This window comes from Equus quagga, chromosome 12 (genome assembly GCF_021613505.1).
Source record: "Equus quagga isolate Etosha38 chromosome 12, UCLA_HA_Equagga_1.0, whole genome shotgun sequence".
In the NCBI taxonomy this organism is placed as follows: Eukaryota; Metazoa; Chordata; class Mammalia; order Perissodactyla; family Equidae; genus Equus; species Equus quagga.
Window position 1 is genome coordinate 27,287,624 of NC_060278.1, and position 15,361 is coordinate 27,302,984.

The following is a 15,361-nucleotide window of genomic DNA, read 5'->3' on the forward strand; positions in this document are numbered from 1 at the left end:
GATAGTTAACTAAAGTCCTATAGTGGCATTAGTGTTTAGAAATGACCGGTCTGCTGACTATTTTGCATCCTGTAAAGTAAGTCTGATGTAGTTATCAAGGACATATTGACATGGTTAGTTTTTTTAACTTAGGAGTCAAGGATGAGTGATGTTGAAGAGAAAATTCAAACTCTTGTAGCATGCGTGACATTTCTGCATGTTATTCCTGTAAGACATGCATGCAGAGACCTGAGAGAATTATAAAACAGTGGGTGGTTTGATTGTGGTTTCCTTTTGGACTTATTGGCCTCTGCAATCCCAGCCCCGCCTATTCGATTGTGATTAGTAGAAATAAAAGAATGTTGGAACGTTGTCTTCCACTTGGCTGCCAGTCAGGGAAAGGAAGGAAAGACAGAGTCAAGTGAGCCAATATTGTGGACGGTGATGGCCCCCAACCATAGTCGCTCTGTGAAACTGAATGATGGGTACTTTATGCCTGTGCTTGGATTTGGCACTTATGCTTCAGATGAAGTAAGTGGAGCCCAGGGGACTGGAGGGTTGAATGCAAACAGCCTGAAAGGGCGGTCAGCTGCCCCATGTCTCCATGTCTAGTACAATTTGGGTGAGTTGGAGTGACTCTTTTGAGCCTCCATTTCTCCGTCTCTAACTTTGTGCTAGGTGGCATGACAAGCAGTTGAGTCTGTGGAGTCAGAGGGTGGGAATTTCGAGGCTGGATTATCATTATTATTAATTTGGTTACTGAACATATGTTGAATCCTTACCATGTCTTTTAAGTACTTTCCATGCACTATCTTGAATTCCTCAACAACTCTCCTAGGTAAACAATTTTTCTTCTTGTTTCTTACACATGTAAAATCTAAGCTCAGGCAGCTCATCCTGCACTGATCTACTACTTCAACCAGAGCCACTCTGCTCTTTGTTAGAAACCCCTGATGCGCAATGGGCACAGGAGCAAAAGACAAGTAACAGGACTACGTTGTAGCAGCTTTGCTGTTGGTTTCTAGGGGACAGAAGTATTTGCCAAAGAATTTGCCAAAGGTTTCCTTTTGTCATATCAGAAGCCACTCTTATTCCAAGTGTTAAGTATTAGAAAGGAAGACTTAGAAAGCATAGAGTAAGAATGGAGACAGAATTGTGCTTCTCAACAAATGTACTCTTCGTACATCCACATGGTGACCTGTAATTCACTTAAAGTGTCAACATCTGGTCACGGTGAGGTAGCAGCCTATTGAAATCCATCTTTGCATGAAATATGACATGAAATATCAAGAGCTAATAGCTGTCAGGCAGGGCTAGCTAGTTTGCAATGGCATAATTATCCATCTTATGTACCATTAGAGTTTAAGCATAGAGAATGTTTTACCTATGTCATATCCAACTTTCATTACTGTTGTGAAAGACAGCTAAGGACCACAGAGAACAGAACAAATAGGCGATGTTATATGGGATCCTATATTGATAAATCCAACTCTCTGTAGCCCTTTCATAGTAACGCTGTCTGAGGGACTGTGCAAAGAGATGGCAAAGTCATACATAGAATGTTACCAGACACAGTAAAGATGAGTTGCTGCTTCCAGCCCTAGTTAGATGGAGAGTTTAATATTGTCAACTCGCCACCCAGGGTCTGGCTTTCTCCTGGAGGAATGGTACTTTACCAAGCTTCAGTGTCAGTCTCTGCTCCTGCTGACAGGTCACCCATCTCAAAATAGTGGTAGCTCAAACAGTCTTACTGAGAAGTAGCCCATGCAGTTGGCCCATGCATACTCTTAATCCCTTCCACCATGACTATTCCATTCATGGTCTCATTGTGTAAGTACTGGAGTGGTGAGGTGTAGAGGGTAAGTGACACCCAGTGGACAAGATGTCCTCTTTACCTAATTATCAAAGCCTCTCCCAAAGACGTTGGATTTAATAGAAATCCCCCAAGCAGAGTTGTAGGTGCTCGCAGCTGGAATTCTTGGTCAGATATGCTGAGTGCAAGCAGATATGGCTAGAGTGATGACTGTGTCTGACGCAATAATGGACTCCATATAGTACATTTCTCATTTAATCCTCTTCACAACCTTCTTGAAAATTAACTATTATTCTATTGGTACACTGTTTTAAAACATTTCTTTTTCAGCTTTATTGAGGTAAAACTGACAAATAAAATTCTAAGATGATTAAAGTATATGACATGATGATTTGGTACATGTACACATTGTGTAAAGATTCCCGTCATCAAGTTTTTCTGACAAGAACATTTAAATTCTATTCTCTTAGCAAACTTCAATTATACAATGCAGTGTTATCAGCTATAGTTACCATGTTATACGTTAATCCTCAAAACTTACGTGTTTAGTAGCTGAAAGTCTGGACCCTTTTACCAATCTCTTCACTTATTCCTCAACCCATAGCCCCTGGAAACCACTTTTCTCTCTCTGTTTCTATGAAGTGGAATTTCTTTCCAGATTTCCACATGCAGTATTTGTCTTTCTCTGTCTGGCTTATTTTACTCAGTATCATACCCTCCAGCTTCATTCATGTTGTTGCAACTGACAAGCTTTCCTTCTTGTTCAAAGCTGAAGAATATTCCACTTAATATATATATTTATATATGTGAGATAAATATATACACATTTTCTTTATCCATTTTATCCATTCATCCATCAATGGACATAGAGGAGGTTTTCATACTTTGACTATGATGAATAAATGCTGAAATGAACGTGAGAGTACAGATATCTCAAGAGAATGATTTTGTTTCCTCTAGAAACCCAGAAATGGAATTGCTGGATCATATGGTCATTCTATTTTTAATTTATTGAGGCACCTGCACGCTATTTTCCTCAGAGGCTGTACCAATTTATATTCCCACCAACATGCACAAGGGTTCCCTTTTCTCCACATCCTTGCTGGCATTTATCTCTTGTCTTTCTGATAATAGGCATCCTAGCAGGTGGGAGGTGATATCTCATTGTGGTGTGGCTTTGCGTTTCCCTGATGATTAGTGATGTTGAGCAGCTTTTTAGGTGCCCATTGGCCATTTGTATGTCTTCTTTGGAAAAATGTCTGTTCAGGTCCTTTGCCCATTTTTAAATGGGGCTATTGATTTATTTTTTTCCATTGAGTTGTATGAGTTCCTTGTATATTTAGGGTATTAACCGCGTATCAGATATGTGGTTTGCAAATATTTCCCCCCATTCCATTTAATTTTGTTGATGGTTTCCTTTGCTGTACAGAAGTTTTTTATTTTGATGTAATCCCACCTGTTTATTTTTGCATTTATTGCCTTTGCCTTTGGTGTCAAATCCAAAATATGATTGCCAAGACCAAAGTCAAGGAGCTTACCACTATATTTCCTTTTAGGAGATTTAAGCAGGTCTCTTTTCTTCATGGTTAAATCTGCAGGGCTTCAGAGTCTAGCACAATGTCAGGCACATAGGAGGCATGTAATAAATGCTTGTTGCATAAATCTTAAATGAGAACACCTGGGGAATGAAGGATAAAAAGAGCAATCATGAATGACTTTAAGAGTTAATTTGGGTTGTAACTGGAGGGAGGAGGTACCATTATTATGGACTCATTTCCAATTCTGTGCCAAAAATACATGATGATATCTTTACCTTTAGAATCTGTATCTATGTTTATATCTCTGTCTCTCTACATCTATATCTCTGTCTCTCTACATCTATATCTGTAGAAGTTTTCTCCAAGGGCCAGAAGTATTCCTGTTATTTACTTCCTTACAACGAATTCCTTATTGACTGACACTTAATTTTCCATGTCCTATCGGGAAGCCCATATCATGAATTCATTTCAGATTAGAGGTCGTTTTGGAGTTTGATCTGTGCTCCCCAAGTACAGGTTTGTTACCCAGGCTTGCACCACCAAACGGGGGAAGAGGACACATGGACTAACAGCTGGTGAAAATGCTATGAAGGAAATAGTTCACTCCTCTCTGAGTCAGATGGATTTCCAACCCTCCTTATTTGTATTTTATAGGTTCCTAAGAGCAAGGCTGGAGAAGCCACCAAAGTGGCTGTTGATGTAGGTTTCCGTCACATCGATGCAGCATACGCCTATCAAAATGAGGAGGAGGTCGGCAAGGCCCTCCGAGAGAAGATGGCGGATGGCACTGTGAAGAGAGAGGACATATTCTACACCACCAAGGTGCCGTGGGTGGACTGACAAGAGGCTGCTGTCAGATCAGATGTGTTATTTTGAAAGAAATATTTGGTTTTGATTGGAATAATTTATTTATCTCCTATAACTGCAGATACCCGTTATACAAATATAGAAAATAGAAAAAGCTTACTTTGCCCTGAAATGTGTTAAGGGTGGAACCCAGTTCTTCACTCTCTCTGATCATCAGTCAGCATTCATATGTGAAACAAGAATAATGATCCTTTTCTTCTAGATCTGTTGTATGGGTTGACTGAGCCACTATGGAGTGAGTCCACTCCTTTTATCTTTCAGCTGATTCTCTGGGGACATATCCAAGTAAGGCTGACATATTATTCTGAAAACTGAGCCAGACTAGGAAATACTTCTATCAAGTCAGCATTGAGTTTACTGAAATGTGTACAATTTTCTCAGGTGGAAAATCTTACTTTCAATGTTAAGAGAGCTGAGGTCTCTACAAAATGATCCTATGTTGTTGACGTCGGTGATATGTTCTTAGAATGTGGGTCTCTCAGCAGAATTGTTTCCAGGCATTTATTATACAAGACAGTAGGTTCCATTTCACTTTGCCTGAGATTTCTTGACTCTCCTTCCAGAGATGTCTTTTCTAATCCTTGAAACACTCAGGTTGCTTTTCCTAGGCCATCTAAGTATTATTCACAGTTTTGTTACAGTTTCTCAAGTAACTTCTTATATTTAGCCACCACAGTGGTTTGTGTGCACTTCTCAATCTTTTATCTATGAGGTTTAATATGGGTCCCCAAATGTGGGAAATCATAAGCCATTTTGTATTTCATTGGGTCACTGCAGCTTTGGAATACTTTCCTTCGACCAGAACTGGTTCGACCAGCCCTGGAAAGATCACTGAAGAAACTTGGACTGGACTACGTAGATCTCTTCATCATTCATTGGCCAGTCCCTATGAAGGTCAGCTTTTGCCTTTTATTGTCATGAGCAAGAGTATTTCATCACTACTGTTGCACCTCCAGTCTCTGATTCTGGCTGGGATTTCCAGTTTTTTACTGAGAGAGGTAGGTTTCAGTGTGGTGGATAGAATTGCTAAGTGATTTATGACTCTCCTTGATAGTTGTGCCACTTCCCCATCAAGATTGTTTTTTCTCCTCATCCCACAGCCTTCAGAAGGATTTATGTTCTCTGATCTCATTGCCTCTACCTCAAAGAGTTGAGGACTCGTCTTACATGTCTAAGTGATATGCTTCTGTCTGTATTCTCCTAGTGATAAGGGTCCTCAAGAAAGTTGAGTTATTATAGACTGTGGAGTCACATGGTAAATCCCCATCTCTTTACGGGTAGGTCTCTCCCACATGGATCTTAGTACCCTAGTCAAGAGTGAGGTACTCTGGGATGATTCATGTTACATAGCTGGGCTCCTTTGGGCTTCGCTGATTCAACCTTGCATCACAGTGGATGTTCACTGAGCATACCTGTTTTGTCCTCATCATCTCTGATTTGGGTAGTAATACACTGGATTAAACAGATTGCTCAACAAAGGTAAGTCCTGTCATCCAAACTAGCCTCTCCCTGGGAAGTAAAATCAATTCCAACTATGGAAGAATTCTTTCTTACTGAAGTTAGGGATGGGTGTGGATAGGAGTGTGGAGGTCATTGGGAGAGAGGCACTTTGTTATAATCTCTTGGGTGCTGAGAAATATTCTTCCCCTCATGTCTTCCTTTACAACAAAACAAACACACAAACATATACACACAAACACTCGTGTTATCCTCTTGAAGGTTTTGTGACCCAGCTTCTTAGACACCAGGAAGATCCTTCTTGAAGAAAAAAAAAAAAAACCTGTTCATCCTCTCTCTGGTCTGTATTCCAGCCTGGGGAGGATCTTCTGCCAAAGGATGCCAGTGGGCAAATTATTTTAGATACAGTGGACCTTTGTGACACATGGGAGGTAAGTTTTGCCACCGACACCTGAGGCACTGGGCAACAAGGTAGAAATCACTGGGTAGGAGTCAAAAGAAATGGGTTCTGGCCTCATCAATTGTCTGCCCTCAGCCATGCCTCTGCACTTCTGTGTACCATTGTGTTCTCATCCTGAAAGGAAGGCAGCTGTATGGGATGACCTCTAAGGGTTATTCTTCATGTGAACTTCTGTGGTTCTAAGTAGGTATTTCTTTGCACCACTGATCAGGTTAAACATGGAAGTTTGGTAAGGGGATCCTCAAAGCAAACCCAAGCGGAATTATAGCTACATCCCAGGACAGACAGATAGGCCCATGGAGGGAGAGAAAGCTGTGTTTGACTTAGCAGAATTGGGACTGTAGGAGAGTGAAGCCTGCCCTTATGTAGACCTCCCCACCACGTTTTTCACCATTCTAGGAAAGAGAAAGCAGCCAAACCCTCTACTAGGAAAACCTGAGAGTTTCTCTTTTGCCTTTGACTCTGACACAATTTGCTAAAGTACTATTAGATGGCTAGCAGGGAAATAGGCACATGGAAGGGGGCAGGAAGGGAATTTGAAAAGCATCTTCATGTCTATTTATCCTGTTGCATGTGCATGTGATAGAAGCAAGGAGACAAAGTACATATGCATAGCAATAAAGAACACCAGGAAGTACTGTATCCAAGCAATAAAATGAGTGCAGTCAATTTGTAATATTTGAGATGAGTGTTCCTGTTTTTAAATTGTGGACCATGAAAGGAAAGGGCCAATCTGCATGGAAAGTTTCCCACACCTTTCCCTCCTCTGCAGGCCCTGGAGAAGTGTAAAGATGCAGGCTTAACCAAGTCCATCGGGGTGTCCAATTTCAATCACAAACAGCTGGAGATGATCCTGAACAAGCCAGGGCTGAAGTACAAGCCTGTCTGCAACCAGGTGAGCCCAGAGCCCACTGGGGCTTCCCTGCATTCTGCTCTTCATGCACTCTTCCTTAAGTAAAAGTCTCTAAGTTTCTTGCTTGATGTCAATGGTGTAATGACAGATCCTTTTAATGCCATAGGAAATGGCAAAAAAGGAACAGGTTGAGTGGCATGGGAAGAGTATTGTTCAATTCTTCAGTGCTCGGTTTGAGGTTCCTATGAGACATCCAAGTGGAGATGCTGTGTTGGCAAATGGCAATATTGGTCTGGAGCTCTGGAAGGCAATCAGGGCTAGAGGCACAGATTTTGGAATCATTGCTTTATAGGTGGTAATTAAACTCAGAGAAGTGGATTTGCTCTCCTGGGAAAGTTCATAAAATGAATAGGAAGAGGTCAGGAAAGTCAACGTTTAAGGATCCGACAAAAAGGCACTGGTTAGGAGATTGGAGACGAGTTGCCAGACAGGGAGAGAGAAAATGAGGAGAGAGTGGTGTCAGGAAGCCCAAAGAAGGGTGAAAAGGTTTGCATGAGCCATAGGGCTGATCCTGCCGAGGAGCAGCCAATCCAAATACAGAGGAAAACAGCTTTGGATTTAATGCCATGGAGTTTTTGGAACTCTTGCTGGAATAGTTACAGAGAGGTGAGAGAAAAAGCCAGAGAAAAAAACGAAAAGAGTGGAAAATGAGAAAATGGGAATCATAATTGAAAGAAATAATTTCTAAAAATAACACCCAACGCTGCCAATTTTTAAACATTGTGACATGGTAAAGTTGTAGAGCCTTTTTGTAAATCAGGTTGAAAATTATGCAAGAGACCGTTCAAATATTTCTACTCTTTTTCTTAGTTATTTCATTTCTATGAATCTATTTGTAGAAAATAATTCAAATATTTCCCTCCCTTTTTTCCTTCTGTTCCTTCTCCTCCTCTTTCTTCTTTTGCTCTTTCTCTCCAATTTACTTGTGAAAGAAATTAAGGCTTTTTTCCTTTAACTTTTCCCAGACACTTGATGTTACTTATCTATCCCTGTGCTACAGTTTGATATGATAGTGTCTTTTGTATCCCTATAAATTGGAGATTACATCTAAAGACTTGACCACATATATATGTCATTGTGAGTTCATCAATTCTAACTAATATGATGCTTTCCCATCCAATGTAGTTCCTTTTCTTACTGATGATCCCACTGTCACCATTTTATTGCCTCTTCAGTCAAGCTCCTGGTTCCTTTGACATGCCTCATCGTCTTTCCTGTCTTCTTCACTTTCTAGAGTGTAAGAAGTCCTAGGCTCAATTTGTAGCTTTTTGCCCAGACCTGGAATCAGCCATTTTTCTAAGTAATCTTGGTTTCTTCCAGTGGGAAATGGCAATTAGAGGCCACAACCTGGTTGCATGAGTCTTTAGTCATTTTAAACACTAATAAAAATATAAAAGAGAATTATTTGATTATTCCTGAAAACCAACATCATTTGAAGTTGTTTCAGAAGGTGCATGGGAAAAAGTACCAATCTGAACCCCATAGCACATATATTAGCCTAGTGTTAGATATTCCTTCCAAGGACTTTTCAAATTTGCATGTTATTGCGTCATGTATTCTGATACCTTTGGTTTTTGGCACCTTACAGGTGGAATGTCATCCTTACCTCAATCAGAGCAAACTGCTGGAGTTCTGCAAGTCCAAGGACATTGTCCTAGTTGCTTACAGTGCTCTTGGGTCCCAGAGAGACCCAAACTGGTAATGAGAAAATTAAGGTTAACCTATGTCAACAACTCTGTTAATGAAGAAACCCTTTTTTTCAAGTTTAGTTTTAACATTTTATTTTTGCACTGGTTCAAACAAAGAAATGAACAGAATACTGTGATGAATGGATAAAGTGCTATATACACACAATGGAATAGTACTCAGCCATGCAAATGAAGAAATCTTGCCATTTGCAACAGCGTGGATGGGCCTTGAGGGTATGATGCTAAGCAAAATAAGGCAGAGAAGGAGAAAGGCAAATACCATATGATCTCACCCGTAAATAGAAGATAACAACAACAAACAAATACACAGATACGGAGATTGGATTGGTGGTTACAAGAGGGGAAGGGGGCAGGGAAGAGGGCAAAAGCGACAGGGTACATTTATATGGTGATGGATGGTAATCAGTCTTTAGGTGGTGAACACACTGTAGTCTACACAGAATGAGATATAATGATGCACACCTGAAATTTATATAATGTTATCAACCAATGCTACCTAGGGAAAAGAAGAATCGTGTAGTCAATTCCCATGTACGGTCCCTGGACTTCAACCATCACCAACATTCTTTCGTTCTGTTTTCACTATACATCCACTTACTCCAAACCCCACTCTAAACACTACTTTTTAAAGTGATTTACTGACAAAATTCCACAAATTGTCATGCATAAGTCTTAGCTGTCTAATTTTGACAAATGGATGTACTGTATACCACGACCCTGATCATGAAACAGAAGCTGTCTATCTTCCACCAAAATTCTTTTGTATTCCTCTCCAGACAATCCTTCCTCATCTTAAGGCAACCATCATTATGATTTCCTTTTAAAATTTAGATTAGTTTGGCATGTTGTAGTACTTCACATAGAAAAGAAGTCATAGAGTATATACTCTTTTGTGTCTGGCTTCTTTGGGTTAGCATAACATTTGTGAGGTTTATCCACATGGTCGCAAATATCTGGTTCAATCTTTTTGACTGCTGAGTAATATTCCACTGCAGGGACGTAAATACCACAAGTTGATTCTCCATTCACCCACTGATGGAAACATTAGTTGTTTCCAGTTTGGTTCAGTTGTGAATGAATCTCTGCTAATATTCATGAAATTCTTTTAAAATCATACCGAGACTTACCTACTTCTGTCAATTACCTCAGGAAATGGGGAAAAGGTTACTCTAGATTTGCAGTCCTACAGCCTTCAAATATGTGTTCTTTTGATCTTTGTTTTCAGGGTGGAAAAGGACAGTCCATATCTCTTGGAGGATCCAATCGTGAAGGCCATTGCCAAGAAACACAATCGAAGTCCAGGCCAGGTTGCCCTGCGCTACCAGGTGCAGCGAGGGGTGGTGGTCCTGGCCAAGAGCTTCAATGAGAAGAGAATCAAAGAGAACTTCCAGGTACAGGCTGGGCAGTCTCTCCAGAATGAGGCCTGGATGCTAGATTGGGGGCCATCTCTCTTGCCTTTCGGTACCCAGCCGTGTTCACTCATTGCCATGCGTCTCTCCCCTGAGTGCTGTGGGGGCAGCTTCAAAGGATGAGAAGGGAGAGCACAGGCCTCAGAGCCCTAACTTTTATGTCCTCGATGCCTGGCTCTGCTGCTTCCTTTTTGTTTGACACAGAGCACATTTCATCTCTGTTTTTCCTTCAGTTGTAGGAGTCCTTCTATGCAGAGGGACTTTTAAAAGCCTGGTTCTTCTTCTCCTTCTCTACCCAATGAACCCCTATTTGCATGTCAATATCAAACCAAATAGCATTAGCTGCTCTGTTAATCCATTGGGACACCCCAGCACAGTTGTTGACCACTTTGCCACTTGGCATGTCTCTGTTAGTTTTTCCTTATTCAACCAAAACTGTTCGTTTACACGTCACTCTGCTTTCTAGACTATGAGACTCTAAATGTAGTTACTCCCTCTGGGTCCTCTCTTAGCACATTTTCCCCAGAGGAGCTCCCGGCATGAAGGAAGCCAGATATATTAGTTTACAGATGGACTAAATTAACAAATGAACAAGTAAAGGTTTTCCCCAAATTCTGCCTTGTACATCTCCTGGTCCCTTAGGTCAATCAATGGTCTTCGACTTATTTTGTTATGGACTTCATGAGAATTGTGAAAAACTACTTAAGCACTATCTGATTTTAAGGATACAGCTAAAACTTTTATGACAAGTTTAATCTTTGCAAAAGAGGACATTCGGATCATATTATTTATAATGTATTTGCTCTAAAACCTTGAAGCTGTGGATTTAATTCATTCAATTTATGAAAATATCAAATACACAAATCTAAATCTCATTGTTGAATCAATGAAAAAATTCCCATTTTATTTTTCAATTCAATTCAACCTGTTAATACATATCCCTATGATAACCAAATCACTTCTGGAGTATATTATTTAGGCTGAATGACTAAAGTGGATAGGTGGATAGCTGGATGTCACATCAATAGGCAGAAGAGTTAGACAGACAGATAATATGGTGAGTTTGCCATGAAGTTGTCCCCAGGATGAAATAATGAGCTTCCCTGTGTCATATTTCTTACCAAAGATCTGTCTACTTTGCCATTAAAGGACTGTCTGTGAGGGGCTATGCATTGTCAAATAAAAACAAATCTGGACTTAAATAAGAGAACTTTATTCCAAAGGGAGAAGACTCTGAATACAAGATGCGTAGTGCCTCAAAGATCAGTCAGAAAGTGTTTCCTTTCATACAGAAGAGGAAACACCTCTAGAAAGAAAATGGAGTTTGGGATTTGGGACGAGCAGGTGGTTTTGTCTCACAGTTCATCAAGGAATGCTTTTTCAGGAGGATGACCAATGTTTGGAGAGGCCTTTATAGGAGGTTGCTATTCCTTCCATAGTTTGCTTAAGTTCAAGGCTTTAACATCTTAGAAGGTTGTGGGGAAGGAAAAATCTGACTAAAGTTGGGTCAAGTCAGCAGGTATTCTCTCTAGATTGTCTAATTGTCCCTTTGTTTGTAAAAAGGGGATGTTTTTCTTTTCTGTCACACGCAATTCACTTGGAAAGATTTGGGATAGATGAGTTTTGAGCCTTTCTTTTGTGAAGTGGAGAGAGAAGGAGAGCAATGGGGAAGGAGAGGTGGAGAACCCAGGCAGAAGTATTCTGAGGCCAGTACACCTGGAAGCTGATGACAGGAAAGGCTTCCCTGGACCCTCTCCCAGCCTTTGTCCAACTGGAAAGTCCTCAAGTTCCCAGGTAGAAACCAGCTGCTTTAGAGGAGAGTTTAATTTGATTCTTTCCTTTATTTCAGATTTTTGACTTTGAATTGACTCCAGAAGACATGAAAGCAATTGATGGCCTCAACAGAAATTTCCGATATGCTAAGTTACTCTTGTAAGTGACCTGTAGATTGTTTCTCACGGATTGTTTTCTGTAGCATGCAGTTTAGCAGAGGAGCTAAGCATCCCTAAATCAAGAAGACAGGCCTGATTTCACATGTGGGAGCAAAACAGGAGCTTCCTGTAGACTTGAGACCAGAGGCGACTCCAGGGCTCAGTCTCTGACCCAACAGAAATGTGAGCGGGGCCCAGGACAGACCCTAAGTAAAATGGCCAAAGTTTGCATCGTAGGGAATTCATTACTTTTATGCCCCTAGGCTCTGTGTCTTGTGAGCTTCCACACAGGGCCGACTTACTCATTCAAAATGGAAGGTAGAGTGCCCATGGCCCACTATACTTTTAGGGGTCTATAAAATATTTCATCTTTAATTCTTGTTAAAATCAGGAGAAAAATATGATTATATTAATAATGCCTACATAATAATGAATCCAGCCTGGATTCTATTCATCTTTATCCTACAACAAGAGTGACACGTAACATAAATATTTTTTACAGAGGAGGGAGCGCAGGAAGGCACATGTGCATAGGTGCTCTGAACGTCATACTGTGGCCCTACTTCCAATTTCTCTCCTAAGTGTCCGGGGACATTTATCCTTACTGGGCATTCATGTTCCCAGGCACCATCCATTTCTTCCAAATTTATCTTCTCATTGGCCTGTTTCCCTGTCACAACTCCCATTACCTCAGCCATGTCATCTCACCAAACTGAATTACAAATGGATCACGAGCTTAACTGACACTAATATTAGTGACTGATATGTCCCCAGTGGCCTACAACAAGATGAGATCCTCTGGATTGCTCAGTTTCTTAAGTCAAGTCTTACTCGAGGGTGGCCTTTGTCTGTCAGGAGACTATCCCCTGGGAGCCTCCACCTCCTTTGACTTTGACTTGTTCAGAAACATAGCATTCCAGTTGTTCAGTTCCTGCAGGAGCATCTCAGGAGGAAGAGAAAGAAGACTAATTGAACTGAAAACTTTGGAAGGGAATATAGAGATAAGAGGAATACAACTTTAGTTATAGAATAAAGATTTAGTTCCACAGAAGGATCTCAAAATTCTCCCTCTTGTTTGTAAAACTATATCACGATTCTGAGAAAGTACCTTTTCTATTCCCAAAGGTTCTTAAGTATAAGTCTGTGATCTCCTTCATTAGGCTGTGAAAGCCTAGTGCCACTCATCCTTCTGGCCCTGTGTCAACAGCACAACTGCTGGCCCATAGAATCGCTCAGAATGCAGGCTTCAATGATACTGAGTTGAAAAGGACAAATTTAAGAAGGAAAATAAGAACATGGAAACAATGTGAAACAACAGTAATACTAATGATTGAATAATAAGTGTTCTCATAAATTATCAACTCAGAAAACAGTAATCACATTTTGTAGGTGTGGTTATGCAGGTGTACCTGTTGTCTTCTCAGTAGATTAAACGTTCCTTAATGGAGGAACCCTGGATTGTTATGGCTGCTCATGGTATATTTGTTGAATGAATGTGTGAAAAAGAATAGCAAAATCCTTCCTGTCATCATTCTCATTGGCTAGGGACAAAAGTTACATCTGAGGCTGAAATGACCACAGCAATTTAGCTGTACTTCTTGCTTATAAGCAAATATGAATTGTAATCTAAATACAACTACCTGTCATTTTGGCATTTCTCTATGTGGGGATGTGGAAGTCGGGCACGCAGGTGGAATGTGCACATGGACAGGGAGCCTGCATGTAGGTGTGTCTGGGTAGAAAGAGGGATGTGTTTGTAAATTTAGTTTTCAGCTCATGCTGACTGCATCCTGAGAGAAACCCTGTCTTTGAGGGTGTGAAGACAGAGTTAATGCATTAATATCTCTGCTTCTCTTTCAGTGCTGCTGATCACCCTAATTATCCATTTTCTGAAGAATATTGACTGTGAGCTATCCATCATGAGCTCCAACAATTTACTGTCTCAGGGTGTGGAGAGGATTTCTGTACTCCATGGAGGTGATTCAAACCAGCATCTTAGTTTCAGGGCCCTGGCCTTTCTCTTTTTGCATTTTCATTTCTTTTGTCTTTTCACGAAATAATAAAAACTTCAAAGTGAGTATGTTTGCTTTTCTTGATTATTAAAATAATACATAGCAATTGCAGAAAACTTGAAAAAGAAAAAGGAAAGAGAGAGAGAGTAAAAGTAACATAATTAGCCCATTTAAAGATTCTTGAACTTTTGGTGCATTTTCTTTCATGATTTTCCTATAGCACCATTGGGGTGTGTGTTTATTTACAAATAGAAATAACCTTCAATACACAGATTGCATGTTTTTCTTTCCTTAAGATATAATTATTTTCCCAAGCCATCAAATATTATTAAAAATTCCAGTATTATATTTTTCTTGTTGTAAAGCAGTACATCTTATTGATTTATTTAATTCCTCAATGGTCTGTGTATGTTTTGGCATTTTGACTCGTTCTTGTTTATTTTGCCACCGATTCATTTTCTCATTCAGCCAAAACTTTATTGAACATCTTTTATGTACCAGTTGTTCTTTTATCAAAAGTTAAAGTAGACAAGAATTAAATTAAGATGAGAAGTGTCTCGAGTTTACAGCCTGGTGGGGGAAGAAGACCTGAAGGCAATAAGGAGTACTTAGCCGTTAGAAATAGGTACGTGTCTGTTTGGAGATAATTCGCAGGGTCTCTCATTTCTTTCTCTCTGATAAGCAGAGGCACTGTTTAGCCTGCATTCTGCAGTGTTTTTTCAAGACGTTTGTCCAGCAAACAGCTTTCGAATGTGGAGATGGTGGCTCCATCCATAGAAATGGAAGGCATGCCTGCTGTCCAGTAACAGAAAGAAGATATCTCCCTCCAGAGAAAGGGTAGGGATGCTCAGTGCCTGCTAGAATGCATCTGAGTTCCCTAGACGGAGGTTTTCCTCCTGCAAGTCAACCTTCAAGTTCGGGTGTCATGTGGGCCCCTTCACTTCACTCTGTAGAAACGGGGACCCAAGGACCCAGCACAGCAATCCGTAACATGGGAAACATTTTCACAATATATCTGCATATCAAATCATCACATTGTAAATCTTAAACCTACACAATGTTATATGCCAACTGCATTTTAGTAAGGCTGGAAAAAATGCTGTCACTTTCGCTACTTCAATTGTTGTGAGTAACAAATTAATGGTACTTCTTCTCTGACCCACAAGTTTCATGACTTCTACCAGTATCCATGACACCGTGGCAAGTTAATTTGTTAGCTTGCAATTCAGGTTAAGTTCTTAGATTCTTAATGATGCTTGATGGAGATATGGA

The 15,361-nt window shown here is 40.3% G+C and overlaps 1 protein-coding gene across 1 annotated transcript; it reads left to right on the forward strand.

Annotated features, from left to right (window-relative positions):
- The first annotated feature begins 373 nt into the window (after positions 1 to 373).
- Positions 374 to 14,154, forward strand: LOC124248706 (aldo-keto reductase family 1 member C15-like). The gene is made up of 9 exons (XM_046679080.1): positions 374 to 510; positions 3,985 to 4,152; positions 4,975 to 5,091; positions 6,009 to 6,086; positions 6,888 to 7,010; positions 8,617 to 8,726; positions 9,963 to 10,128; positions 11,996 to 12,078; positions 13,938 to 14,154. The coding sequence occupies exons 1-9, from the start codon at positions 424 to 426 to the stop codon at positions 13,978 to 13,980; spliced, it is 975 nt and encodes a 324-aa protein (XP_046535036.1). The 5' UTR covers positions 374 to 423; the 3' UTR covers positions 13,981 to 14,154.
- The last annotated feature ends 1,207 nt before the right edge of the window (positions 14,155 to 15,361 follow it).

What these genes read in the sequence shown, in the direction of transcription:
- LOC124248706 (XM_046679080.1), top strand. Translation starts at nt 424, where the DNA reads ATGGCCCCCAACCATAGTCGCTCTGTGAAACTGAATGATGGGTACTTT. An exon ending in ACCTTTGTGACACATGGGAG is followed by an intron (nt 6,087 to 6,887) that starts GTAAGTTTTGCC and finishes CCTCCTCTGCAG; the next exon opens with GCCCTGGAGAAGTGTAAAGA. An exon ending in CGATATGCTAAGTTACTCTT is followed by an intron (nt 12,079 to 13,937) that starts GTAAGTGACCTG and finishes CTTCTCTTTCAG; the next exon opens with TGCTGCTGATCACCCTAATT.